Source organism: Buteo buteo, chromosome 7 (assembly GCF_964188355.1).
Source record: "Buteo buteo chromosome 7, bButBut1.hap1.1, whole genome shotgun sequence".
Taxonomy (NCBI): domain Eukaryota; kingdom Metazoa; phylum Chordata; class Aves; order Accipitriformes; family Accipitridae; genus Buteo; species Buteo buteo.
The window spans coordinates 42279042-42305843 of record NC_134177.1 but is presented as its reverse complement, the minus strand read 5'-3'; the positions used below and the strand labels follow the sequence as shown (position 1 = coordinate 42305843).

At 65.6% G+C, this 26802-nt stretch overlaps 3 protein-coding genes across 16 annotated transcripts in view; 2 read left to right on the top strand and 1 right to left on the bottom strand.

Annotated features, from left to right (window-relative positions):
• SSH2 (slingshot protein phosphatase 2) overlaps nt 1-7586 on the top strand; it is a 104431-nt gene extending 96845 nt beyond the window's left edge. For all 10 annotated transcript variants that reach the window (XM_075032778.1, XM_075032784.1, XM_075032782.1 and 7 more), the window contains one exon: nt 1065-7586. In XM_075032778.1, coding sequence (XP_074888879.1) covers nt 1065-3050 — 1986 coding nt within the window. In that variant the 3' untranslated portion in view covers nt 3051-7586. The remainder of the gene's footprint in view (nt 1-1064) is intronic.
• A 1741-nt stretch (nt 7587-9327) lies between these two features.
• CORO6 (coronin 6) lies at nt 9328-16153 on the top strand. 3 transcript variants are annotated; one of them, XM_075032796.1, is made up of 12 exons: nt 9328-9590; nt 12146-12345; nt 12971-13093; nt 13571-13700; nt 13793-13974; nt 14118-14237; nt 14464-14583; nt 15019-15123; nt 15218-15363; nt 15457-15514; nt 15596-15826; nt 15954-16153. In XM_075032796.1, the coding sequence occupies exons 2-12, from the start codon at nt 12148-12150 to the stop codon at nt 16074-16076; spliced, it is 1536 nt and encodes a 511-aa protein (XP_074888897.1). In that variant the 5' UTR covers nt 9328-9590; nt 12146-12147; the 3' UTR covers nt 16077-16153. The 3 variants fall into 3 exon arrangements, with proteins under 3 accessions (XP_074888897.1, XP_074888896.1, XP_074888895.1); XM_075032794.1 differs by lacking the exon at nt 14118-14237 and having other exon boundaries at nt 9333-9590; XM_075032795.1 differs by lacking the exons at nt 14118-14237; nt 14464-14583 and having other exon boundaries at nt 9331-9590.
• A 679-nt stretch (nt 16154-16832) lies between these two features.
• ANKRD13B (ankyrin repeat domain 13B) lies at nt 16833-24994 on the bottom strand. 3 transcript variants are annotated; one of them, XM_075032791.1, is made up of 15 exons: nt 24861-24994; nt 21163-21298; nt 20798-20922; nt 20656-20701; nt 20256-20399; nt 19927-20116; nt 19744-19810; nt 19561-19642; nt 19419-19483; nt 19194-19324; nt 18910-19067; nt 18668-18820; nt 18398-18558; nt 18090-18175; nt 16833-17984 (listed from the first exon to the last, which is right to left on the bottom strand). In XM_075032791.1, the coding sequence occupies exons 1-15, from the start codon at nt 24969-24971 to the stop codon at nt 17771-17773; spliced, it is 1869 nt and encodes a 622-aa protein (XP_074888892.1). In that variant the 5' UTR covers nt 24972-24994; the 3' UTR covers nt 16833-17770. The 3 variants fall into 3 exon arrangements, with proteins under 3 accessions (XP_074888892.1, XP_074888891.1, XP_074888893.1); XM_075032790.1 differs by having other exon boundaries at nt 18095-18175; XM_075032792.1 differs by having other exon boundaries at nt 18099-18175.
• Nucleotides 24995-26802: the final 1808 nt, after the last annotated feature.

The following is a 26802-nucleotide window of genomic DNA, read 5'->3' as shown; positions in this document are numbered from 1 at the left end:
GTGGCAGGGCACTGGCTGAGGCAACCTTGACCTGACCCGCTGTGCTGCTCTCACGAGAAACTTATTTTTGAGTTTTGCATCAGGAAAGCAGATAGGTGGGACTTGACCCACTAATGCAGCTGAACCCTGAACAGCCAAGGCCAGCCAGCATCCCAAACCTGCACAAATATTTATCTGACTTGAGAAATCCACCAAAGAATGGGGAAAAGCTGACACCTTTCCTTGATTGGGAAGCACCAGCACTGGGATAGTAAATCAAGGTAGATGTAGAGCTTCCACTGCTGGAGAAAGAAAATGAGCTTGCCCAGGCCTGGGATGGTGGGATCAGGGATGTCATGGCTCGCTTCTCTCGTGGGTAGAAAGATGTTCCTGACAAAATTTAGTAACCTCTGAATTGAGGTGTCTTTCTCTTATAATTGCTTTCTACCCTCCAGGACTCTCACAGGGATTGATGATATCCGGGGCCATCGTTTTCTGGGAGCCTCTCTTATTTAAATTCCACGCTGCATTGCTTGAATCTTTTCCATCTCCATGTGAGGCAATAAGGCTCTTCCAGATATAATAGGCCAACGCTCTCTCCAGTGATTTGGCAGAAAGAGTGTCTGTGCGGATGGGGGAGCCTCTCTGGCCATTTTCCTCCGGGAAACCAGAGCATTTCAGTGCTCGGTCATTCTTTATGCTGTACTTCTTTTCGCTCCTGTACGTGAGCAGAATCTTTCATGTTTTCAGTTCAAAACTGCACTTTTAGCAGCATCAGGATTTCTTTTGTTAACTGGACTTTTCTTTATTTAAAAAAAAAAAAAGGCTAAATTTTCCTTAGAATTAGTCACAACTAAATAAAAGTTCTTAAATCTCAGTCTAGGTGAAAATCCAGCCTGGAAGATGTTAAATGCAATCTCAGAGACAATTAATGCTTCTCCGTTAGTGATCACAGCACTTGTAATGTATCCCCACACACTGGCATGTGTTGGGGACGTGCACCCCCATTTCCTTTAAGCTGCTGCCACTTGGTCTACGTCAGCACAACTGATCCATTTTGTCATTCTTCTGTTTCTGTGTTGCAGGAGGTCCCTGAGCTACCTAGCACAGGCCATCTCACGAGATCCCACTCAGAAAATGCCATTTCTGTGAAGGAAATTATCACAGAGATCGAGTCAATCAACCAGGGAGTAGGAGCTGCCCAACAGAAAGAGGGTTCAGCCAACCTCACCCAGACGCCAAAGAGGAACACTGTGCACGACCTGCCAGTGGAGGCAATTTGGGCATCAGAAAGGGTGGAACAGAGCAAAGGAGCCTGTGGACACCAGGAAAAGGAGAAGGACCCTCTGCAAGCTGAGCAAGAAGCCGCCCCCTCCTTGCAGCTGTCTTCTGGTAAATCAGACCTGGAGGAAAGCAGCCCTGGGGGCGAGCAGCAAGAGCCTCATGGCTCCATCAGTCCTGAGCCCAAGTGGTGCCCTGGTTCCGTCCGGCGAGCCACCCTGGAGTTCGAGGAGCGCTTGAGACAGGAGCAGGAGCACCAGCACGCATCCCCGGTCTGCATCTTACCGACCCGCAAGAACTCCAGGAACGATTCTCCTGCTGCCGAGCTCCTGCCGCGGGGGAAAAGCGAGGAGCCGCCCCTGGAGCTGGCTCCGGAGGGTGACAAGGCACGGGGTCCAGGTGCTGAGGAGCCGCTGCTGCCTGCTGGGGCAGAGCTGCCTGCAGGCAGACACTTGCCTGCACCCCTCGCCTCCCCTGCGCAGGAGTCCCTGCCTGCAGAGCCCAGCTCGGGGCAGGAGGGAACGGCACAAGAACGCAGGGCACTGGTCTCGTACGATGGGACGGAGGAGTCACCCCTGCCCTCTGTCGTCCCAAAAAGAATTGAAATCGTCGAATACGCTGCCACGGTCAAGTCTGCAGAGCGCCCCGACGCAAGCTGTGAGCAGGGCAGGCTGCCTGCGGCCGTCCCGTCTTTAGATGAAAACTTGAACCCTTCGTTGTGCTCCGAGAAGGCACCGACCTGTCTCAGAGCTCTGACACTGGTAAATCTCTCACTGCCGGAGCACGCGGTACACAAGCAGCCTACCTTCACTGTGGGCAGCCCCAGCGAGGAAGGTGGTGGGTTATCTGCTCACCTCAGTGCTGCTTCTCCCTCTGCCCAGGTGACCTCCACACCTTCGGCCAGCCTAGAACGCTCTTCTTACCCCTGTGTAATTCACCTGGAAGGTGTCACTGAGCAGAGCACAGGTACAGACGATGAGCCGGTCACGTCATGTGGCATTGAGGGAGATGCGACTCTCCCATTCAGGGACAGTCCCAAGCCTCTCTGCAGGGGGGGTGCCGGCACCTCGAGGCAGCTGAGCGGCGAGGACTTCACTAGGCAAGGCGCTGAAAACGTGGACCTTCTGGACATCTCTTTCCTGTGTTACGGCCTCCCCCACAGCTCCAGCAGCCGCAGCGTGGAGGAGCGCAGCAACAGCCCCGGGCTGGTCAAGCAGCGAGCGAAGGAAATAGAGGCTCGGATCCGGCACGCGGGGCTCACCACGCCCTCCCACATGAAACGCTCGGCATCCTTGGCCAAACTGGACTGCCTGGACCTCTCCAAGGACGACTTATCCGAGAGGCAGTCGGCCTCTTCTGATGCCAACCCGGTGCTTCTCACCTGCGTTGCCCTCGGTCGAGGCCTTCGCAGGGGGAGTTTGGAGAGGGGCTCGGAAAGCGCGTGCGGAAAGCATCGCCTTTCCTCCCCTGAGCCCGCTAAGCATTTTGTGGAACAGCTCAGAACAGCCGAGTGCATTGCCCAGAGCAAGCCAGTGGAGAGGCCGCTAGCTCAGTACGCCAAAGAGTGCGGCTCCAGCCAGCAGAATTTGTTTTCCAGTGCAGATCCAACGTGGACTAGCTCCGAGGAGGGTCCTCCGCTGCTCCAGGTGCAGGTCCTGGACTCCTTGTCTCCAGCTCAAGGTCTGGCTGTCGCACCTCGGCAGCAGCACGGGAGAACTCACCCTCTGAGGAGGCTCAAAAAGACCAATGATAAAAAGCGGACAACCAATCCCCTCTACAATACTATGTGATCCTGAGCCCTCGGCTGTGATTTCTTACCGAGAACCCGTGGTGTTGCGTTCACGCAAGGGGCAGGTGTAATATAAGGAACATGCACTTTATTGGTTAATTTTATATATATTGTCATTTTACTGTTCCTGGCGCATGTAGGTGTGGGTTGGTTCTTCTGTGTGTGACTCTGACTGCAGGACTGTTTGGGTTTTTTTTTTAATTTTTTTAACTCAGATAACCTCAAATGTTCTTTTTTTTTTTTTTTTTTTTTTTGTTAGTTTGTTTTAAAAGAACACCTTTATCCTGCAAAAATTGATGTTGGCTTGCTTTGGCAAGGTGGAGTTTTGCTTAGAACCAGATCCTAGTTCCTAACTTGAATTTTCCCCATGCCTTGAAACGGTGCTGGGCAGTTGTTGGGGTGAGAGCCCCCATAAATGTGAAGGCTGTGCCAAGGTCCCCTTTGTTTGGCCTTTCTTTTCTGCAAACTGGAACTCCACAATGCTGGCAGATCACTCACAAAGCTGCTTCAGGACAAACTCCCGAGGCTCGGTTCAGCTGGTGCATCCCCAAAAGGAGCACACAGGGGTAAATATTCCCGACGGATGGGCTCTGAAAACCCCGGGCAGCCTGGCACCGAGATCAGCGCTCACCTCCCGCTGGGGGTCATGCAGAGCGCCCCATTTTGTGGTGAGGTGGAGCAGAGTTCCTCCACGAGCTGCCAAGCTTCACCTCTCCTCGGCTGCCCCAGACCAGCGGGTGAGAGGAGGAGAGCCCCCAAAGCCAGAGTGTTCTTTTAAAACAAACGCCTCGTCAGGGTTTTAACCCTCCCATTACTTGAATACTGCTGTGGGCCTATCCAAGTTCATGGCCATATCATCTGTCCTCTACCCTCCTGCTGCCTCCCCTCCACCCGAAAGCTGTTCTGTCTCGTGCTGCCTGAGTTTTCCTCTCCCCTCTGCCATGCTCACAGGCACTTCTGGTCGCTCACAAACCTAGAGGCTGTTATAATTGTTACACGACGTATTGCCCCTACTGAATGCAAAGCTTTGTCCACACTGCTGTCACTCCTAACACTCGGCCTGGAGGGAAGATCTTTTCTGGAAGTTTTTTCCTTTTTTTCTTTTTTTTTTTTCCTAAATTGTATATATGGTATTTATATAGATTATTTTTTTTTCCTTGTTCCTACTTTTTTTTTTTTAAAAAAAAAGGGCAAGACTGCATTCTGTAAACTGGAAAACAAAACCACCTTACTCAAACTCAGTGCTGTTCATTGTAATCTGCGCAGAAATGGGAGTGGATTTGACACCGTAAACTGTCTTCCCTTTCCAAAAGTGAGCCTCGATGCCAGCCTTTGCCAAATGTGTCCCTTCTCCTCCAGTCCTGCGTGAAACCCCTGTTACCCCACTGTGGGAGGAGGACTGCCTATCTGCCCGTTTCCTTCCCGCTTGAAGCTGGATTTCAGAAGTGCCAGTCAGACGTGGAAAGCCATCAGCCGCTCTGAGCCATTCTGCAGGTTCTTACTTCCCCAGAGAACCTGCATTTGAAGGGTCTGCTCTAAATTTCAGCAAATTATTTTCTGGTTCCCGAGCAGTTCGGCTAAATCAAAGCTCCTCTTCTCCAGCCGTGCATATCAGCAAATTGTACGTGTGCTGTAGGAGTGGAGAGAAAGGCACTTGGCCGTGGCAGGCGAGCTCTGGGTCCTGTCTGCAGTCCCGTGGCAGAAGAGCACGTCTGAGCTGGTGCTTGGCTCTGGCCCAGACCTGCCCTCTGGGGAGGAGCGAAGCAGAGAGAAGATGCAGAATGGCTCCAGCTGCTGAAAGCCCAGCGTGGAGAGGACACAGGACACGGGGCTGGGAGGAGCAGTAGACAAGGCCATGCTTAGAAAGCAGCGCTGATGCTGCGGAGCCTTGCGGGCTCCGATGGGACAAGCTCATCTTGAGCCGGAGAGGAGGGCACAGCACCGGAGCGCTGTGGAGTATTGGGAAGCAGCGGGCGTCTGCCCTGGGGAAGGGGTGTCCGTAACCCCCCAGCTTGCCCGCAGCCAGCAGCAGAGGTTAGCCTTGCAGTGTGCAAGGTAACGCGAGCCTGGGGAGGAATCCCGCCTCGCTGTCCTCCTATAGATCCCAGGGATCTTCCCGCGCTGCCTTGCAGAGCCCGTACTTGCAGCTTGCGTGCCCGCAGCCCGGGCATGGGGCCGTCAGCATGTCTGTCCTTCTCCAACAGCAACGTGCGCTTCGTCCCTCCCTTTCCGAGGAGCTTGAGCTCTGCTAGAGGGGGGTTGTCACCCGTGCTAGCTGAACACTGGAGCGCAGCCCGAAGTAGCCCAGCAGGGCCCTGTCTTGGGTCAAATAGCACATCATCTCAGGCCATTTCAGTCGCTAGAAGTCACGCAAGTCCCTGGCCCAGGAGGCCAGATACTTTTTTTGGGACGCTGAAAGATATTTGGCTTCTCCTAGCCCACTCCAGCTGGCTTCGGAGCTGGGCAGGCAGTGTAGAAAGGCCAAGTGGCTCATGTCATCTTGTGAAGGGCAATTTCAGTCCTTGCCTCTCCCACAAACCTCACCAGCCCCTGCTGCCTGCCGTTCCTGACCCCAAGGACATATCTGCCTGCCCCTCTGCGGGCAGAAGGGATGGGGAGCCACCAAGCCTGCCCTGTGGTGGAGGGAGCATGCTTGGCTGGCAGCGTGTCCTGGTGACAAAGATCTGCCTGGGAGGGGAAAGCCCCTTGTATAATTTGTTCCCTTGAGAAAGGCAGGAGGAGCAGGACAGGGATTGGGTTTCTTTGCCCAGCTTCATCTCAGGAGAAGTGCCCTGTAGGAAGGCTCTTCCATGCAGACCAGAATTGCTGCTTCCTTCCACTACTCTGCTGCTGTCCGGGTGCTTCAGCTGGAGAGAGCAGCAAAGGGGCAAAGGCCCTCGCAGGGAGGTGCTTCGCTGTCCCCCTCGTCCTCGGCTCCAGCCCAGCACAACTGGGGTTTTTCTCTGGGAAGCATGTGGACAGATGGAGGGAGCCAGGGAAGGTGGTTTTCTTACAGAGTTATGAAGGCCCTGGAGGTCTGGAGGCTCTGACCTGGATGGCAGAAAGGGGAACGGGCTGGAGGGACACGTCGTGTGCAGCTCTCTGGGGGGTCCTGGGTCCTCCCCGGCCAGTGTCTGGGCAACGAAGCCACCAAGCCCCTGGCATCGGAGGTCTCTGCCTGGAAACGGCTGTCCTTTCTCCATGCTGGTGACTCGTGGGTGGGTGGTGGCTCGCTCCTGGTCCCCGTGGCCACCCCACGAGAGCTTTTTGTGACCCGCTGAGCACCACGGGGAGCAGCATCTTCCCCGGACGGGAAGGAGCAGCACGTCCAGAGCGCATGGCAGCTGGCAAGCCTTGCTGATAGGGGGGAGTTTAGGCAAAACCTGTTGTTTTAAGGGCATTTTTGTACAAAGCAACTGTTCTTTTGGTCTCTTGCAAAGCCCTCTTGGAGGACGCTTTATTGTTTACATTGACTCCTGTACAATATCTCAGCCATCACCTCCCCCCTTGCCCGCCCCATCTCCGGCTGTACTGTAACGTGTGAGCCTTGCACAAACGGATAGCGTGTGCGTGAAACTGGTTTTTACACTGCGTTCTGTTGCACTCGATGGTGTGTGTGCGTGTGTGCGTGTGTCCGGTCTGCTTGAGAAGTTGTGACATGTACAAATCTCTCCCCTTTCGGCCCTTTCCCGGGGGTACGGTCCCAGCGGGTGGCAGGGGGGTCGGGAGGTGACGCCGTTTATGGCTCCCTTGGGTGTCAAAGGGGACAGGGATTAGGTCCCTGTCCCTCTACCAGCAAAGGCCTGGTGGAAGGTAACCTGCCCCAGGTCCGGCTGCTGCCGGGGACCTCCTGGGAAGGAGCGAGCCGCTGGGAATCGGCATGGGCACCGGGGCACTGCATCTGCCCGGGGGCTCAGAGAGCCCCGCAGCTCTCCCAGCCCGGTGGCAGGAGGAAGCCATACCCACCGCAGGTCCCCTGCTCCCGTCACGGTGTGTCCTGCCTTAATCTGGTCCTAGCTCCACGCAAACCCCCACGCTTCTCCCTAAGGGAGGGACCCCCCGAGCCCTTGCTGGCGTGGGGCAGAGGCAGGCGCTGGCCTGGCGCAGGAGGGGTCCGGGCTGGGCAGAGGGCTCTCGGTTGCCCTCCGGTAGCGTTACCAGAGGTGCTAACAGCCCGCCCGTGCTGCAGACATCTCTGTTGGCACAAAAGCAGGTGCCAGTGCCTTTTCTTTTCCTTGATGGAGATGTGATGTCCGTGCGCTGGTTTGTAGGGATCGCTCCGGGGTCGGGCAGTCCAGCCACACCGTGTGCTGGAGCACGAGCCCTCGGGGGCGGCTGGTGGTGGAGTTGCAAACCGGGGAGGGGAGCGCTTCTGTCCGCCCCTCCTGGATCTTCCTTGGTGGCTGGGATCGTCCCCTTTCCCCCTAAAGACTTTATGAACCGATGTGCTCAGCTGTTTTTAAATGTGAACTTGTGCACTGATGTGCAGATTCAATGTTCTTGTTACCGAATGAATAAAGTTTTATTTTGAAGATGACACGGGCGTGCTGCCTCCTGTTTGGGATTGGAGCTGGGGACGACGAGTGATCCACGCTGCTGTCGGAGCACAGGGCGGCACTGGGGGTCTGGGGAGCCACAGCAGGGTTGTTCATTTGTGTCTGCTGCCAGAAGCATAGATGGACCCATCCTGTCCCAAGCAATCTGTGCAGGGTCCGAGGAGCTGTGCTCCCAAGCAAGATGCTCTTCCAGGTCCTGCTGAGATTGCAGGCAAGATGCCGGGGGTTGTGAATGTAAAAGTTTTGGGACACTGTGGGTGGTGGGTGCCCTGGCTGCACTGCTGCAGGCAGAGGAGCTGTAGGGAGAGTTGTGGGGTTTAAGCTCGAAGCGGGATGCGACGTTTTAGCAGGGACCCTGGACCAGACCCACCATGGCCAGCCAAGGAGCCGAGCCAAATCTAAGCACCGAATAACCGCAACACAAGTAGATCTCTGCGTTGGGAAACAGCCCATCACAGGCAAGTTGATTTTGCTCCATTTGTGTCCCCTGTCGTGGCAAGAAAGCGTGGCACAGAGGTCTCTGCGGGCTCCCTCTGGCCTACCCGGCTGTGGGGAGCAGTGGGGCTGTGAGCAAGGGGGTCCAGAGAGCCAAATCCCCCAGAGCTCAGCCTCGCCTTCCCTGCGTGAAGCTTCCCGGGCTCAGCGGGCACCAGGGTGTGGGGCCAGGGGTGCAGGACCATTGCTGCAGGGCATGGCGGGACTGGCGGTGTCCCTGGGGTCCCCCATCCCTTCCCGGTCCCCCCAGCACCGGCTGGCGAAGCGCTTCCCGGGGCCTTTTCTCCGCTTGCTGGGGATGTGGCTTGGAGTTGGGGACATAGGACACGGAGCTCGCTCTGTCCCCAGGCTCCGAGGGCAGAGCGAGCCAGGGCCATGGTGGGACAGGGCAAGCAGGGGGTGGCTCTGCAGCCCCCCTCCCTCCCTGCCACCCCTTTGCCGGGTGAGCAAGGATGTCACCTTTTCCCTGCCTTTTTGCCAGCTGCCCCCCTCCCGCCCGGCTCAGCCAATGCTCGTCCTGCTCCGCTCGGTGCCCTTGTAGGGTCCAGGGCTTTGCTGCCTTTCCAGGAACCACGGGCTCCCCTCCCACGGGTCCCCGAGCCCTACAATCCCTTAATCCCCTTGGGCCAGGGCATCCCTGTGGGGCTGGGCTCTGCTAAATCCCAAATCTGGCTTCCGAACGTGCCTGTAACCATCCCGCTACAGCAGGGCTGGGCTTGACGTGGACTCACCCCCCGTGGGTTTGCAGCCCCCTTTGCTCCCGGGGGGGGGTGGGGGGGGAACGTGGTGAGCCCACGGGGTGCTGTGGGTGTCGGGACCCCCGGGGCTGGCCCACGGCCTCTGTGGGGCTGAGCTGGCCCCAGGGTGCGGGGGGGACCCGTGGGATGCCCAGCGAGCCCTGTGTCCCACTTGAACCCCGGGTGGAGGTGACCCCCGGGGTGATGGCAGCCGGGGGGGGGGGATTGTCAAGAGCTCTTGATTTTCCCCAACGCTTTAGGAAGACGCTGCTTGGCAGGAGGGGGCAGAGGGGCTTCTCCTCCCCCCTGCACCGAGGGGGCTCCCATACACCGTGCCGGGGGGGGCACCCTTGCCCCCCCCCCGCCCCCCCCGCTTTTGGGAAGGGAGCTGTGCCAGGGCTGACCCCCATCCCTGCGGGCAGAGTGGGGCCGGGCAGGGTGCGGGGGCAGGCGGGGCCGTGGCGGGCCCCCCCCTGCCGTCCCCTCCTCCCGGTGCCCGCCGCGGGGGGGCTGTACCGGCCCCGGCTCCCGGCTGGGCTCAGCTGTTCTCTGCGGCAGCGGCACTGCGCGCCGCACCGAGCCCGGAGCCGCGCCGGGCGTGAAGCGGGGCCGAGCCTGAACCGAGCCCGGTGATAGTAGGGGGAAGCCGAAACCCGCAACCAGAACCGGTGAACGGGACAGAACCGAACCGGGCGGAGCCGAGCACGGAAGCGGGGCGCAGCGCCGGGCGCGCCCGGGAACCGCCGAGCGCAGGTGGGAGCCGGGGAACGGGCGGGCCGGGGCCGGCGGCCGGGCACCGGGAGGGGAGGGAAGGGAGAGAGGGGAAAAAAGGGGGGGGGGGGCGGCGGTTGGAGGCTGGGTTGAGGCCCCCCGGGTCCCCCGGCCCCTCGCCCGCCGCCCGGCAGGAGATGGCTATATTTGGAAAGTGACCTCTGGTCGTTCCCGAGCAGCCGCTGCGGATTCAATTGTGGCAACGTAATGGCCCGGCCCGGGGAGCGGGGAGCGGGGCCGTCCTGCCTGGATCCCGCCTTGCACCTTACTGCACCCCGCCCGCACCCCGCCCGGCCACGCCCGCTCCCTGCCCGCACCCCACCCGCACCCCGCCCGGGTCGTGCCTGCACCCCGCCTGCAGCCTGCTCACCCCCTGCCCGCGCCCCGGCCGGCTGTCACGCCTGCACCCCGCCTGCACCCCATTCGGGCCTGCCTGCACCCTGCTAGCACCCCGCCTGAACTCTGCCTGCAGCCCGTTAAGCCCTGCCTGCACCCTGCCTGCACCCCACTGAACCCTGCCTGCACCCTGCTAGCACCCCTCCTGAACTCTGCCTGCACCCCATTCAGCCCTGCCTGCACCCTGCTAGCACCCTGCCTGAGCACTGCCTGTACCCCATTGAGCCCTGCCTGCACCCTGCCTGAACTCTGCCTGCACCCCATTAAGCCCTGCCTGCACCCTGCTAGCACCCCACCTGAACTCTGCCTGCACCCCATTCGGGCCTGCCTGCACCCTGCTAGCAACCCTGCCTGAGCTCTGCCTGCACCCCATTCAGCCCTGCTAGCACCCCACCTGAACTCTGCCTGCACCCCATTCAGGCCTGCCTGCACCCTGCTAGCACCCTTCCTGAGCTCTGCCTGCACCCCTCTGAACTCTGCCTGCGCCCCATTAAGCCCTGCCTGCACCCTGCCTGAGCTCTGCCTGCACCCGTCAGCACTGCTAGCACCCTGCCTGAACTCTGCCTGCACCCCATTAAGCCCTGCCTGCACCCTGCTAGCACCTTTCCTGAGCTCTGCTTGCACCCCATTCAGCCCTGCCTGTACCCTGCCCAACTCTGCCTGCACCCCACCTGCACCCTACCCAACCCAGCCCGCACCCTACACGCTGCCGGCACCCTGCTCAACTCTGCCTGCACCACGTTTGCACCTCACCTGCACCTTCCCTGCGCCCCTGCCTGCATCCTGCCCGCACGCTGCATGCCCGGCACCCAGCCGGCCAGGCCATCACCCCCTCCCCTGCACGCCGACACCCCAACCTCTACTCCCGCTGGTAATGGATGAGGTGCTGCAAAATACCTGGCGGGTGCCCCCACGGAGCCCACTCACCCCTCCCCAGGGCTGGGGACCGTGCCCGGGCCCGTGGAGGTGATGCCAGCAGTGCCAGCGTCCAGCCCCCCTCGGTAGCAGAGCTCTGGGACCCCTCAGCGCCTGGTTCCAACCCAAACCGGCTCTGCCAGGCCAGGGATGATGCTGAAGGGCCCTGAGGACCCCTGGGGACACCCAGGGACCGGGCAGATGTGGCTTGGCTTGGCGTCGCACGTGCCCCGGCCAAAAGCCACCGGTGGGGACGTGATGGAACAGATCTGCTCCTACCTCTGCCACCACCGGCCCCGCACCCTGGGGACAGCGGTGCCCGGCCCTCCGGGCTGTGGTTTGGTGGCTGGATGTGGCCCCTGGCAATGGCTGAGACCCCAAAAGAGCACAGGGGAGTCCCCGGGGCGGTCGGTGGCTCATGGGTGCTGCAGAGCCCCGGCTCCAGGGGTTTTGGGGTCCCGAGGGGCTCAATGCCCCCCGGGCAGGTCCCAGAAGCGGCGTGGGCTTGGGGCAGAGATGGGTGATGGTGGGCGCTGGTGGCGGCCGAGGGCTGGAGACTGTGCCGGGGGGGCTCCTCTGCACCCCGGCGTGCCCATGGGGCTGCGTGGCTGTGCCGGGTCCAGCCCTCGCCCGGGGTGAGTGGGCTGGGGGTGCAGAGTGGGTGGCACACGTGGAGCGCCTGGGGCAGGAGCCCATGGCGGGACGTGTGGGGTGGGCAATGCTGGAGGCACAGCTTTTCTCCCGGGTGCTGGGTCGAGCCGGGCAACCTCGGGCCACCCATGGCAGGACGGGACGCAAGGGGACAAGCTGTGACCTGGCGCGCGGCACCTCCGTGTCGGCCCCAAACTCCCCTCAGCCCCGCTTCTCTACTGCAGCCGTTGAGGTGCCAACCCCGGTGCCAGCCGCGGGGCACGGCACAGCCGCGGGGCACGGCACGGCCATGTCCCTGCCCAGCCGCCAAGTGGCTCCGGCACCGGGGTGCCCGTCCCCAGCACTTGCAGCGCTCACCCCCCCCACCAAGGGCTACCCCCAATCCCTGCCACCGGGTCGGGGCCGCATCGGGCACCATCCTGCGCCCTCATCCCTCATCATCTCCGTGTCCCCAGGTTTCCCTCTGTGTCCAGGGTAAGGGGGGGGGGTGTCTCGGAGCGCAAGGCTTGAGGGGGGCCAAAACCCCTCCGTGCTGTATCAAGGGGGGGGTCGTAGCCTGACCCTGCACCCCCCAGCCATGAGCCGCCGCGTGGTGCGCCAGAGCAAGTTCCGGCACGTCTTCGGGCAGCCGGTGAAGGCTGACCAGATGTACGAGGACATTCGTGTCTCCAAGGTGACGTGTGACAGCTCCTTCTGTGCCGTCAACCCCAAGTTTGTGGCCATCATCGTCGAGTCCGGCGGTGGGGGGGCCTTCATCGTCCTGCCTCTTGCTAAGGTGAGCGGGGAGGCTGCCAGGGTCTGCCCCCCCCCCCCCCCCGGGATGTACTGGGGGGACACGCTGATGGGCTCTGCTTTTGGGGAGCTGCTGTGGGCCTGGACACCCCCCTCCCCAGCTTTGCCACAATATCCCCATCCTCGCGTGGGGGCTCGGGGCGGGGACAACCTGGGGTGGGTGACGTCCCGGGGGCGACCGAGGTGATGGGGGAAACCGCCGGCTGCTTTCTCCCCAGCCCGAATTCCCCGGGGGCACACGATGCCCAGGGAGCATCCCAGTGGGGTGGGGGTCTGCCATGCCCACCCCAGCAGAGGGGCTGGGGACCCCATCCCAGCCCCTCCTTGCCATCAGAAGGGACACGAAACAACTTTTCCCGGCGCACATCGTTCCCCTCTGTGTCCCTACGGGGCCTCGCGCTAAGCGAGCCCCATTCCCACTGCATGCCTCAGTTTCCCCCTTCGAGGCTGGTGCAAAGCTCTGGCCACCTCCGGGGTCCCCTCCGTGTCCCCGCTTGTGCCCCAGCCCCACGCGGTGGCCGGGCTGGGGGCTTGGGGGGCACTTGGCAGGGTGTCCGTCCCCCCCCCGCCAGCCGCTGGGGATTCATCCCAGCACCTCGGCGTTGCAGACGGGACGAGTGGACAAGAACCACCCGCTGGTGACCGGACACACGGCGCCCGTGCTGGACATCGACTGGTGTCCCCACAACGACAACGTCATCGCCAGCGCCTCGGAGGACACCACCGTCATGGTGAGGGGCTGGACCCCGGGCGGGAGGGGGACGGTGGGTACCGGGGGAGCGGCACGGAGCATCCTCCCCCCCCGGCTTCGCTGCCTGCGAAGTGTCACTGGCCTATTTTTAGCCCCAGTGCCATGCGTTCACGCTGGCGGCGGCTGCTCTCTCCATGATGCAGCAGTTTGTGCTAAATATACCCGCCCCGGCGACTCAGCACCCAGGAATAGCTGGGGGAGGGGGGGGGGGGGCAGGGGTCTGCGCCATGGCCGTGCCCCCCTCCCTGTGCCCACCAGCACCCCAAGTGCCAGGGATGCAGCCCGGGATGCAGGCGCTGCTGCCGTCCCCTCGCCACCCTCCCCGCGGCCTGCGCCGGGATTAACGATGAGGTTAATTGGCTCCGAGGCCCTCAGCCGCTTAGCGCTCACCTGCGGGGTGATCCCTGCCACCCCGTGCCCCCCCCTCCCCGTCCCGTCACCCCCCCCCCCTCCCCAGGTGTGGCAGATCCCCGACTACGTCCCCGTCCGCAACATCACGGAGCCGGTGGTGACGCTGGAGGGACACTCCAAACGGGTGGGCATCATCTCGTGGCACCCCACCGCCCGCAACGTCCTGCTCAGCGCAGGTAAGGGGGTCCCGGGACGCCCTCCCCGGGATCGGGGTTGGAGGGGGGAGAATCCGTGGGGTGACGGCGTCTACCCCGTCGGTCCTCCGCAGGCTGTGACAATTTGGTGATCCTCTGGAACGTGGGCACGGGGGAGATGCTGCTGGTGCTGGAGGACATGCACACCGACCTCATCTACAACGTGGGCTGGAACCGCAACGGCAGCCTCCTCGTCACCACCTGCAAGGACAAGAAGGTCCGCGTCATCGACCCCCGCAAGCAGCAGGTCGTGGCGGTGAGTGGTCCCACCGCGCGTCCCCCCACCCACCATCCCGCCGCGGGGTCCCCCCCCCTCCGTCCCGCGCCCGCCTGACCCTACTAACCTCCCGCACCCGCGCGTCTCTGTGTTTGGTTTTAACCCGCTAACGGCCGGCGCAGGAGAAAGCCAAACCGCACGACGGCGCCCGCCCCATCCGCGCCATCTTCGTGGCCGATGGCAAGATCTTCACCACCGGCTTCAGCAAGATGAGCGAGCGGCAGCTGGGCCTCTGGGACCTGGTACGAGACGGCGGCTCCTCTCCGGCCGGCGCCGTCCCGGGGACCCCGGCCGAGCCGGGGATGCGCCGGGTACCGGGAATACTCTCCGGCACCGCGGGCGCCCCGAGAGCCTCGTGCGTTCCCCAGGAGCAGGACTCAGCGGCTGTTTTGGGGGACAGATCCGGACCCCCTCTCCCATTTTCCCCTCTTCCCACGCCCCGTGCTGACTCTCTCCCCCTCCTCCTAGGAGAGGTTTGCCCCCCACGAAGGGCTGAGGCCCGTGCGGGCCATCTTCACGCGGGAAGGATACCTCTTTACCACGGGCTTTACCAGAATGAGCCAGCGGGAACTGGGCTTGTGGGACCCGGTAACGAGGCCGCATGGAGTGCTGCCCCGGGAACTTGGCCCCCCCCCCCCCATTACCCTGATCCTCTGCCCCCCCCCTTGCTCCAGCATGGGGTACCTGCTGCATCCCAACCTCACCCCCCCCAAAAAAAAAAAGATGCCAAGTTCCCAAGTGTGCCGTGCTGTGCCGGGCATGGGGAGGGGGCTGGGGGGGGCAGGGAGTGCTGGGGGGGGGCAAGCCAGGCTGGGGTGCACCCAGTTGTGCAGGTAAGAGGGAGCGGGGCAGGGGGTGCTGGGGGGGGCATGCCAGGCTGCCCACCCCGAGGGTTGTGTACCCCGAGGAGGGGGACGAGCCCCGTCCCTGCGGTGTGCCGTGGTTAACGTGTGTGACTAACCAGGGTGGGGGTTTTGGGGGGCCACCCCTCACCCCCCCCCCCCCGCCACTCCGGCCCCGCAGAACAACTTTGAGGAGCCCATCGCCCTGCAGGAGATGGACACGAGCAACGGCGTCCTGCTGCCCTTCTACGACCCCGACTCCAGCATCGTCTACCTCTGCGGGAAGGTAACCCCCCCCACCCCGGGGTGCACCCCCCCCGCCGTGCCACCCCATTCCTGGGGGTGCCGGGGCTGGTTGACACCCGTCCCCGTCCCCGCAGGGTGACAGCAGCATCCGGTACTTCGAAATCACGGACGAGGCACCCTACGTGCACTACCTGAACACCTACAGCAGCAAGGAGCCGCAGCGGGGCATGGGCTTCATGCCCAAGCGCGGGTTGGACGTCAGCAAGTGTGAAATCGCCAGGTAAGAACCCTGGGGGGGCCGAGGGGGGGGGCCGGGGGGAGCCAGAGGGGTCAAGGGGCTGGCCGGACCCTGAACCGCCTCTGTCCCATGCAGGTTCTTCAAGCTGCACGAGCGCAAGTGCGAGCCCATCGTCATGACGGTGCCGCGCAAGGTGAGCCCGCGGGGGGGCCCAGGGGAGATGGGGGGGGGTCTGGGGTCCCCCGTCTCACCGCTGTCTCCCTCGCCCCCGCAGTCAGACCTCTTCCAGGACGACCTGTACCCCGACACGCCGGGTCCCGAGCCGGCCCTGGAGGCGGACGAGTGGCTGTCGGGGAAGGACGCGGAGCCCATCCTCATCTCGCTGCGGGACGGCTACGTCCCCATCAAGAACCGGGAGCTGAAGGTGGTCAAAAAGAATATTCTGGACAATAAGCCCCCCCCGGGCCGCCGCCACAGCCACTCCACCTGCGACCCCAACTTCTCTGTGAGTGTGCTGGGGATTGGGGACGTCGCGGCGGGGGCTGGCTCCCTGCCTGCGGTGGGGTCGGAGGGGCTGGAGGGGGCTCCCCAGTGACCCCCCCCCCCCATCCTGTGCTCCCCCCCATCTGCAGCGGCCAGCCTTGGAGGAGGTGCTGGAGGAGATCCGTGCCCTGAAGGAGATGGTCCAAGCGCAGGAGAAACGCATCTCCGACCTGGAGGACAAACTCTGCCAGTTCACCAATGGCACGGACTAACGTGGCGCCCACGGCCACGGGGAGGACTGTCCCGGCCCCCCCCGGGGATTAAAGCCGAGACCCCGCAGAGGGCAGGAGCCCAGAGCCGTGTTCTTTCCCCAGGAGCCAAGGCTGCAGGGAGCGGGGTCGGACCTCACCGACCCCCCCCCGCCTCCACTGGCATCGGTCGCATCCTGCTCCCGGGGTGGCCTGCCACATCGTCACCCCGCTGCAGCACCGGGGGGGGGGGGGGTGTCCCGCTTCGGTCCCCGCAGGCTGGGGCTGCTGAGCATCCCCCCTTGGGGACCTGCAAGCTGGATGCCAGCATCCTCCCAGGACGGGGAGCTGTCAGGCCAGGCCCCCCCCCCCGGCCAGGATGCGCTTGGGTACGGTGCTACACCCCCCCCCCCATCACCCCATCACCCCCTCGCCTCCCCCTGCCCCATCGCCCCCCTCGGTGGGTGCTCCTGACCGGCTCTTTGCTCCTGGGCCCCCCCCATTTAATAAAGAGCTCGGCCGCCTGTGGCCGTGTGCCGGGTCTCGGGGACATGGGACTGCCGCGGTGGGGGGGCCCTGAGTGCACCCCACCACCCGCATGGCCCCGGCGCAGGCAGAGAGGGGCCGAGAGAGACAAAAAACATTAAAGAGCATTTATTGGTGTTGGCCGCGGTCGGAGCTGCTCGGGCTCCCCCGGCCCTGGCCCAGACGTCGCTTGTGGGGTGCATGGAGTGGTGGTTTGGGGGGGGGGTGGCCGCTACGAAAAGTCCCAGGGGAGCAAACCCGGCCCCCCCTCCCCTAACAGCCCCCGGTCCCCTGTGTGCAAAGGAGGAGCAGCCCGGGGCGGGGGGGGGCCGGGGGTTAGCACCATTTGACGTAAGGTTTCTCTCGGGGTCAGTGCCCAGGACGAGGGGGTGCAGCGCTGCCAAGGGCGGGGGGGGGGGGGGGGGGCATCCGAGCGGGGCAGGAGGGGGGGATGCGAGCAGGGAGGAAGGGGTGGGGGGGGTGACACTGGGCGGCCTTTTGCAGGCACCCCCTTGGCTGCCCCAGTGGACCCCCACGCTGGGGTGGGGGGGGGGGGGCGGCTGTGCAGCCCCGCGCTGGCTGTGGGGTGCAATAGGGCTGACCCCCCCCCCGTTGGCAGGCAGAGCAGCTCCCGGGTAAGTGCACTTGGTAGCGCCTGGGCAGAGGGGGGGCGAGGGGGCTGGGCAGAGCTTCCCCCCCCCCCAGCTCTGGGGGCACCTCAGGACCCCCACACGAGTGGCAGCCCCCCCCCCCCATTTGGGGCAAGATGTGCCCCCCACCGCCTTGCTGAGGTGAGGGGCTGAGCAGCACCCCATAGGGCGGTTTTTTTTGGGGGGGGGGGGGGGCTAGGGCTGTCCCAGGAGTGGGGTACAGTCCGTGGGGTTGCCACCCCTGGTCCCCGTCACCCCTGCTGCAGGGCTGTCACCCACCCCCACCCTCACCCTGCCCTGCTGTGGGGTGCTCCCCCCCCCCCCCCAACACCTCAGTACCGCCCCGGCTATGGGGACCATCTCCCCTACACCAGGGCCAAATCCTGCACACACACACACACACACACACCCCCCTCCCCATTTGCCCTCCGCAGTGCTTGGGCTGGCTCCCCCCATCCCGCTCCCCCTCCGTGTCCCCCGTACACGGCACCAGCCCCATCGGGGTGAGGTTGGGGGGCGGGGGGGCTCAGGGGGGGCACGGGGTCACTTCTCCGTCAGCGAGAGCTGCAGGATCCGCTGCAGCTCCTCTTCCTCCTGGCGCGTCCGGCGCTCGGCTTCCTCCTGCTCCCGCGCCGACAGCGCCATGGCCAGCCGCAGCTGCTCCGCGTAACTGGGGAACAGGGCGCTGGGCCCCCCGCCGCCCCCCCCCGGGGCTGGGGTGACTGGGGGACGGGGGGCCGCCGTGTGCTGGGGAGTCCTGGGGGGGTGGCAGGGTCTCAGCGGGGGTCCCCGCTGGGCTGGCACCCGCTTCTGCTCCCCCCCCCCCCCCACCACCACCCCGGGATGGGGGGGCTGGCCGGACCTTACCAACCTGTCTCCTCGGCGGCTTTCGTGCGACATGGGGTGGGTGCCCGGTTTGCTGTTGGTTAGCGCTTCCCAAATGGTGACCTGTGGCGGGGGGGGGGGGGGGGGGGGGGGTGCGCTCAGGGGGTGGCATCTTCCCCCCCCAGCACCCAAAACCCGGTTCCCCTGCGGGAGCCCTGACCCATCACCGTGGGATGCAGGGATGGGGCGAGGTGGGGGGAGCATCCCAGGGCAGCGGGGTACCACAGCCGGGGCGGGGGGCAGGAGGAAGCCGGCGGGGGGGGGGGGGGGGGTGGCAGCGCCCACCTGGTCGTACTCGCTGCCCGCTTCCAGCAGGCTCTGCTGGATGGCAAACTGCAGCAGGTCATCCTCATCCTCCCGCAGGGCGTCCTGGTGGGTGCCCACCACGCTGTACCCCCGCGGCACCTCGAACAGCGCCGGGTCCATCTCGCACGCCCGGCACGAGGCTGCGGGGAAACAGGCGCCGGTACGGTTGGGCACCCCGCTGCGTCGTCCCCACCCCACCAGCCGTGTTCGTGTGTGTCCCGTCCCCCCCCCCACCCCGACCCCACGTACTCAGGGAACTGGAGCTGCTGACGCTGGAGGAGTCGCTGCTGGGCGAGGGTGCCTCGCTGCTGGGGCTGTGCCGCAGGGAGCTGACGGGCTCGTCGCACCCGTTGAGGTTCCCGAAGGTGATGCGGGCGTTGAGGATGTGGAAGATGGGGATTTCTGCAGGAAAGGGAAAAAAAAAAAAAAAAAAAAGCAGGGAGGGAAGCTGGCTGCGCCACCCGTACCGGCGGCAAAGACCCCCCCCGTACCGATCTTGACGGGGAAGCCCGGCGGGAGGCGCAGGGTGATGAAGTCCCGCAGCTTGGCGAAGAGCGCGTTGCTTATTGCCATGAGGTCAATGATGGGGGCAACCTGCTCGCAGAGGGACAGCGGGTGGTCCTCGCACAGCCACAGCTTCGCCTTGAACCTGCCGGGGACAGGCGCTGGGCTGGGGACCCCTGCCTGCCCCCCCCACCCCGGGGGCTCTGCAGCGGTCGGAGGGGAGATGGGGGGGGGGGGGAATCCCCCCCAATTCTGCTCCTTCTCCCCTCACTTCTGCGTCTTGGTGGTGAGCTCCATGGGCCGCCCCATGTCTCGGTTGCCCAGTTCGAAGTTGGGGTTGAAGTACTCCTCCGGGGTGATGGCGGTGGGGTTGGCATGGCTCAGCGTCTGCGTGATCAGCGTCTGCGGGACAGCCCGGCGGGGTGACGGGGGGGGGGGGGGGAATTCCGACTGTGGGGCCGCCCTCCCCCCGCCTCCGGACCCCTGGGACGCTCACCCCGTTGTTGGGCCCTACGTGCTGCTCGGCGATGCCCAGGAAGGATTGCAGGGGGGTCTTACTGCCTGCGGGAGAGGAGGGGGTGAGGGCCAGAACCGGCGCAGCGCCCTGCCCCCCCCCCCCCGGCCCACGCCGGCTCCACCTTTGCTCTTGCCCTTGTGCTGGTCCGAGAGGTGCTCGGTCCGCGTCCGCGTGATCAGCTCCACGTTGGATGCGCCGTAGACCTGGCCGAAGAGCCGGGGAATGGCAGAGGTGGATACCCCCCCCCCTCACCCGCAACCGGCCGTACCCCCTCCGCGGGCGTCTCAACGCCCCTGCTCCTCACCTTGGCCTCGTACCCATTCACCATTTCCGTCTTCTCGCTCCTCCAGCCCAGGATCCCGGACTTGTTCCTGGGGTGATGCGAAGTGCCGTGAGCGATGGACGGTCTCCCTCGGACAGCCCAGGGTGCGAGCACCCTGGGGCCGGGGGGGGGGACACGGGGGGCTCGGTGCCGCCCCCAGCCCACCTCTCAAAGGCGATGTTCTTGGTGTCGAGCTGGGTGGTGACGACGGGGGCCGTCAGTCGCCCCATCACCTGCTCCTCGGTGGGCTGCACAGCAGCCAGCAGCACCTCCTGGTCGTGGCCGGCCAGGGCCAACGTCTCCGAGTAGACCACCCGCCGGTCGTGGTCAATCTCCATCACCACCGCGCTGGTGTCTGCAGGGAGGAGGGTCAGGGTACGCGGGGGGCGACCACGCTCCCCACCACGTCACCCGGCCCCGCTGCGGTGCCAAGGGGCTCTGCCAGCGCTCCCTGGGGAGGGCGGCACAGGGGGGACCCCCCCGTGCCGGCTCACCTTGTCCCCGAAAGACGAAGCTGCGGTTGCCCCGCTGCCAGGTCATATGGTCGAAGCCCAGCAGCGTGGTGTCCACCCGCAGATTCTGGCCGCTCTTCCACACCTTGTAGGTGTCACTGGGGCAGATCTTGGACACCAACGGCACTGGGGAGAGACGGCGATAGCCCAGCCGGGGATGGGGCCACCCTGCACCCCCGAGTGGGCTGCCAGCGCTGAGCTGGGTGGGGGAACACATCTGGGGAACCCCACGCCTTGGCGGGACGGGGGTCTGCAAGCTTGGGGTGGTGGGGGGGGGGGCAAAGGGCCACGTGTCCCCCATCTTGGGGATGGATGCTGGGGCTGGGGGACTCTGCCGGGAAACTCCCGCTCCCCTCCCAGCCACGCTCTGCCCCGAGCTTACCCCAACTGGTGAACTCCCACTTCATCTCCACGTAGAAGTCCTGGGCCTGCAGAGAGCACAGCGGGGTCAGGAGGAGCCCGTGGCCGGCATATCCCCCCCGCCACCACCCCCCCCCCCAGCAGCCCCCTCCGTCGGGAGGTACCTTGCGCAGCTTCTCCAGCAGGATGGGGATCCCGGCCAGGCGCTTGATGGCTCTCTGGTAGTCGCGGTAGCGCAGGACCAGCTGCACCAGCTCCAGGTCGCGGGTGCTCACGGCCTCCTGCAGAACTGCGGGGCAGAGAGGGGCAGTGCCCAGGGGCATCACACGGCACGGCGTGGCACGGCACGGCACGGCACGGCACGCCGGAGCTGGCCGCTGCACAGGAGCCACGTGCACGTCCTGCTGCGTGAGCTGTCCCTTGGGCAGCTGCAGCACCAAGTTGAGCGTGCCCATGCCCGTGCCCGTGCCCGTGCCAGGGCAGCTTGACGGAGGACCGAGGCAGCAGCGAGCCCCCCGCCCCGGCTCACCTGTCCAGCCGCTGCGGTTCTCCTTGCCCACGTCGGCGCCATGCTTCAGCAGCACCCTGGCGCACTCGAGGTGGCCCAGCGTGGTGGCCAGGTGCAGCGGGGTGCGTCCGCGGGGGTCCAGCTGCTCGATGTCGGCCTGCCGGGAGGTTGCGGGGCTCAGGGGGCACCGGGGCGGCCGGACCTCGCCCCCCCAGTGCCCTCCTGCAGATGCGAAGCTCCCGGTGGGAGCAGTCAGGGAAAGCAGACGACGTTTGCCGGTATCTCAGAGAGCATCCCCGTTCCTGAGCTCCCTCGAGAGACGCACATGCGCTGCACCCCAAAAGGCTCTCCCTGCTCCCCACAGCCGCTGCTAAACCCACGGGGAGGGTGGGGAGAGCATGGCAGCGGCTGCTAAACCCAGCACGGCTCGGCACGGTCAGGCTGAGCTGCACCCACCACGCTGGCACGGAGCAGGGGGTACGGCGTGGCAGCGGGGGGAGCACGGATGCCTCCGGCACGGTGCATGGATCGATGCAGCTGCAAGCTCGGGAAAAGCCCCCCACCTCTGGGATTTGGGAGTGTTTGGGGGGGCTGCTGCCCAGTTGCCAGGCAGCAGCTGCCGGCAGCCCCCCCTCCGCCAGGGCCGGGAGCGCGGCGGGCGACGTGGGCTGCGGCGGGCGCACGTGTTCCCTTGCCTGAGCCGGGGGCGGACGGCTGCGTGAGCGGAGCGGCTGCTCGGAGGATCCCCGGGGCCCTGGGGAGCTGCGCGCTGGGGCTGCGATTTGTTTGTGCCAAGCCCGGAGCCTGGCGCCCAGCCAGCCCCGAGGAATCCCTCGCCCGCCGACAGCGGCGGTGGGCACCCCGAGCACCCACGGGCCCCGCTTCCCACGCGGGGTGCAGCGTCGCACCCGTTCCCGGGGCTGGGGACACGGCTCGGGGTCTGATGGAGCGGCAGGTGGGGGTCCAGCCTCTGCCCCCCACCCAGCACCCAGCCGGGACAGAAGCCTTGTGCCCGGAGAGGAGCGGTCGGATGCTGCCGGGGCAGGAGGCAGTGGGGATGAGCCCCAAATCGAGGCATGGGTTTTGGGGATGCCACCCCTGGGATGTCAAACCTGGGGTGCAGGAGCCAAAGGTGCCAGCTGGGACCAGGCACCCTGGAGGTGTTTGGAGTGGGGTGTGGGCTCTCCGGCGCCCAGGCTCTCGCCCGCAGCGCGTCCCTGCCTCGCTCTTGGGCATGTCGCGCAGTCCCTCTGCCCCAGGGATGTCGCCATCCCTGCCCGGGCTGTGGGCATCCCCATGCCCTTCATCCCCAGGGGCTCAGCAGGCAGGGGGACCCCCCCAGGCTGCCCACGCTGCTGGAGCAAAACAGCCCCCCCTGGTTCCCCGGGAGCCAACGTGCTGCTCCAACGCTCTCCAGGCGACTGCTGCTTCTTAATTGCGCTAATGAAATGACTCTAATTAAAGCAATCGCCCCCCAGCCGGGGGACGGGTGCTGCAGGCTCAGTGGGGCTCCCCAGCCGCAGCCCTGCACCAGCACCGGGCAGGACGAGGGTCCCCACTGTGGGGACACGGTGCCGGAGCCAACCCCGGGGGGACATGGCGTGACCCAGTTTTTGCCAGCAAGAGCTCAGTCCTGGGCCCTGGCGCTGGGATGGCTCCGGCTCGGGGGCTGCGGCACAGACCTGGGACCACTGCCCGTCCTGCGACCGTGACACTCACCGGGGCTGGGGACAGGGACAGGGACGGCTTCGGGGCGGCAGCGGTGCAGCGCAGGACCAGAGCTCGGCCGCTCCTCCTGTGCCAGCTGGGCACGTGGCACAGCGCATCCCCTCTGCCGGGGTTGTCCTCGGGGTGGGGGACCCCAACGCCTGCTCCCGGGTGGCAGCGGGGGACACGGGCCAGCGTGGGGAGGTGGTGCCGGGCGCTGCTGTCCCTGCGCACCCCCAGGTCCCTGCCACGCGTGATGGGGCAGGTTGCGGTGGGGGGGTGTCCCGGCACGAGGGGCTCCGTGTCGCTGCCTGCCACGTCCTCGCGCTGTCCCCACCACGGGGACCCGCTGGCCCTCGCTCCCCAGGTGGAGGCAAGCGTGGACAGGAGGTCGTGGTGACAATTCAGGAGTGACCCACGCAGGGCCCTTATGGGGACACGGAGAGGAGCAATGCTGCCAGCTGCCCCGGCGCTTCCCAACCCGAAATGCTTGCACGTGGAGGGGGGACCCATGCGGTGCCACTGCCCCCCGCGTGGGTCCCCGGGGTGGCGGGAGGACAGAGCGCCCGAGCAGGGGGATACCCAGCCCCCAGCATCACACACAGCACCAGCCCTGACCTGCTTCCCCAGGGGATGCTCTGGCAGGGAGAAGGGCTGAGCCGTGTCCCTAGATGCCCTGGAGAGACGGGGGGGGGAAGCTCAGCCTGGCCTGGCCCCCAGCCCTTTCCCTCTAACCCCCACCTGCCCTGGGGTCTGGCCTGCAGCACCCATGGGCCCCCCCTGTGCACCCCTGGGGTGCTCTCGCCCTGCAAACGGCAGCAGGGGCCACGGCAAAGCCCCTCCGCTGGCCACGCTTGGGGGGGTGGCGGGGGGGGGGTTTAGAAAGCCTCTCTGCAGGCGAGCGGGGCCGGAGCCACCCTCGCAGCCCCTGCATCTCCCCGCGCCCACCGAGCCGCTGCCGCTTGCACCCAGCTTTCATCTCCACTGCGCCGGGCTCCTGGGAAAAATGACCCCAAATTACCACGGAAATAAAACAGCCGGCGATGGGGTTGGGGGGGACCAGGGTGATGCTGCCACGGCCCCCCCCCACCTCGGCTGGCCCCCACAATGGAAGCGGGTGTGGCAGGAGCCATCGCCTGCATCCCGGCAGGAGCATCACGGCGCGACACGCAGGGCCCCCCCCGCCCTCGTTTCGTGCATCGGTGGGGTCCATCCGGCGTGGCCTTCAGCACCCTAGGGTGCCGGGTGCTGGGCCGAGGGAGCGGGGATGCTCGGCACAGCCTCGCTGCCGGCCTCCCTCCAGCGCCTGCGGTTTCCTGCGTCTTCGGGGTTGGGTTTTAATTACCTGAATTGCAACGCCACGGGGGAGAAAGAGGCTGGGAACCCGTCTGGGGATGCACCCATGGCCTCGCTCCATCACCGGCCGGCTGGAGGGAGGGGGGGGGGTTCCCGTCCTGGGGGGACACAGTGGGTCCCCCCACCCTGAGAAGAACCCTCCTGGCCTCTTGGGGCTGGGAAGCTGCACCCTGGCAGCGTCAGGGCCCTGTGTGCCCCCTGGAGAAGGGCTCAGCCTGAGGGTGGGGAGCTGGGGGCTGCACCCCCAGCGGAGCCGGCAGCACCCCGAGATGCAGGGGCGTGGGTCGGGGTGCCGGGGGCCCGCAGAGGCCTAACGGGGAGCGGAGGACACGTGGGGAGGGATGCTCGGGGCTGCAGGGGACCCGCGGGTGGTACCCACCGCTCCGTGCCAACCCCGCAGGCAGCTGACACAGTTCCGGGGTGCAAGGGGGGGACACGAACACCCCCCCACACCCCCCCAGAAACCCCAGAAAGCACCCTCCTCCTCCTCCTCCTCCTCCTCCTCCTCTCCATCCTCATCCCAGCCCCAAGCCAGGAGCCCAGCTGCATCCCAACAGCATTGCATCAGCCCGAGCCGAACCGGTCCGTGTCGGGTCGTTGTGCGTGTGCGTGTGTCCCGTCCCCCCCCACGACCACCACCCCGGGGCCACCCCCACCTGCTTGGCGCTGAGCTCCCTCTCCAGGTCCCGGGCTCGGTTGTGCCAGACGAGGTAATGGAGCGGGTACCTGCCCTCCGGCCCCTTCCTGCCTGAGCAAGACGCGAGCATCCTCCGTGCATGCTGGAGCGGCGCGGCGGGCGCGGCGTGGGGCGGAGCGGGGCGGGGGGGGGGGGGACGCGCGGGGCTCGGGAAGGGAAAAGGGAAAAGGGGGGGGGGGACACGCGGGGCGGGGCGGCCACGGCACCTCCCGCCCGGTGCTTCCCCCCCCCCCCCCCCCGCCTCGCCCCGTGGGCCTCCCACGCCGCTAGCCGCACCGCCCGGCCTCATGGGATTTGTAGTCGATCTGTTCGGCATCGCCCCCCCCCCCCTTCTTTCGGCTCTTCGCTTCGCCCCCCCCGCGTTGCTCAGCCCATCACCGTGGCCTCCGACCCAGCGGGGATGGTTGCAAAAGGGTCACCTCGCTGGCACTCAGCCCCCCCCCCCCTCAAATCCTCGAATCCCACCCTTCCTCAAGCTGATTTCCCAGCTGACCCCCCCCCTCCATGGGCCAGCAGGCCCCGGGCACATGGCATGGAAGGGGCGAAGGCGACGGGTGGGAACGGGGTTGGGGGGGGGGGGCACCCCAAGTCTCCCCCCCCCACACACCCCCCGAGCAGCATCAGGCGCGGGCCCCCGGCCCCGTTTCCTTTTCCGCCTGCGTTTCTCCGGGGCGGGCGTCGTGTTTTCCGGCTGCCGCCCGAGAACAATGCGAGGTTGGGCCTCCGCCACCCGCCTCGGCCTCCCGCCGGCGCCACGCTCCCGGCCCCCCCCCACCCCCCTGCCACGGGGTCACCGCCGAGGGGTGAACCCCCTCGTTATCATTCAGCCGTGACGAAGGCGGCGGTGGTCGCATCCCCCGCCCCGGTCCCCGCGCAGCATCCCCCATCTCCCCGCCAGCCCCGCTGCCCCATGACGTCATGAGGCATCTCCTCGGCAACCAGCGGTGAGGTCACTTGCGGCGCCTGGCCCAGGGCGGTGGGGGGCAGGATCGGGCCCCATTTCGGTGGCTCCCGCCTGGGGCGGCCGTGCCGCAGAGGTCTGACCCCCACAGCTGCCTGCGGGGCCCCCATGGTGACACCAGGGTGTCCCCCCCTGCTCCAAGTGCTTATAGGATCCCAGAGCGAGCAACAGCCCCCAAATGGTCCCCGGTTCCCCCAAAATCTCCTGCCGAAAACCCCGGGAATGCTGCGGCCCATCCCGCACATCCCCAGCGCGGTGTCCTGCCTGCACTGCTGGGGCAGGGAGGGAACCCCAGTGTCCCAGGACCCCCAGTTTGACCCTGGCTGCCCGCACTGCACCCTGGGGGGCACCTGGGATGGGGCCAGGGTGGGGAGAGCGGGGGTGCACAGGAGTGGGGTGCCCAGTGCCGGAGCTGGCACCGGGAACAGGACTGGGGGGGGTGCTCAGGGCTGGAGTTGGATCCAGGATGAGTGCCTGGAGCTGGTGCTGGGGTGTCCGGAGCAGGACTGGGACAAGTGGGAGGTGGCCGGGGCTGGGACTGGGGTGTGTGGGACCCAAACCAGGACCAGAACCAGGACCAGGACCAGGACCAGGACCAGGACTGCGACCACAGGGGTGCCAGGACCCAAAGGGCGGGTGATGAAAAGGACCAGGACAAGTGGGAGATGCCCAGGACTGGGACTGGGGTGTGTGGGACCAGGACCAGGACCAGGACCAGGACTGGGACCACAGGGGTGCCCAGGACCTGAAGAGGGGGTGATGAAAAGGACCAGAACAAGTGGGAGGTGCCCAGGGCTGGGACTGGAGTGTGTGGGACCCGGACCAGGACCAGAACCGGGACCACAGGGGTGCCCAGCACCCGAAGTGGGGATGATGAACAGGACCAGGACAGTGCCCTGGTCTGAGAATGGGACCAGGAGGGCACCGAGGACTGGGATCA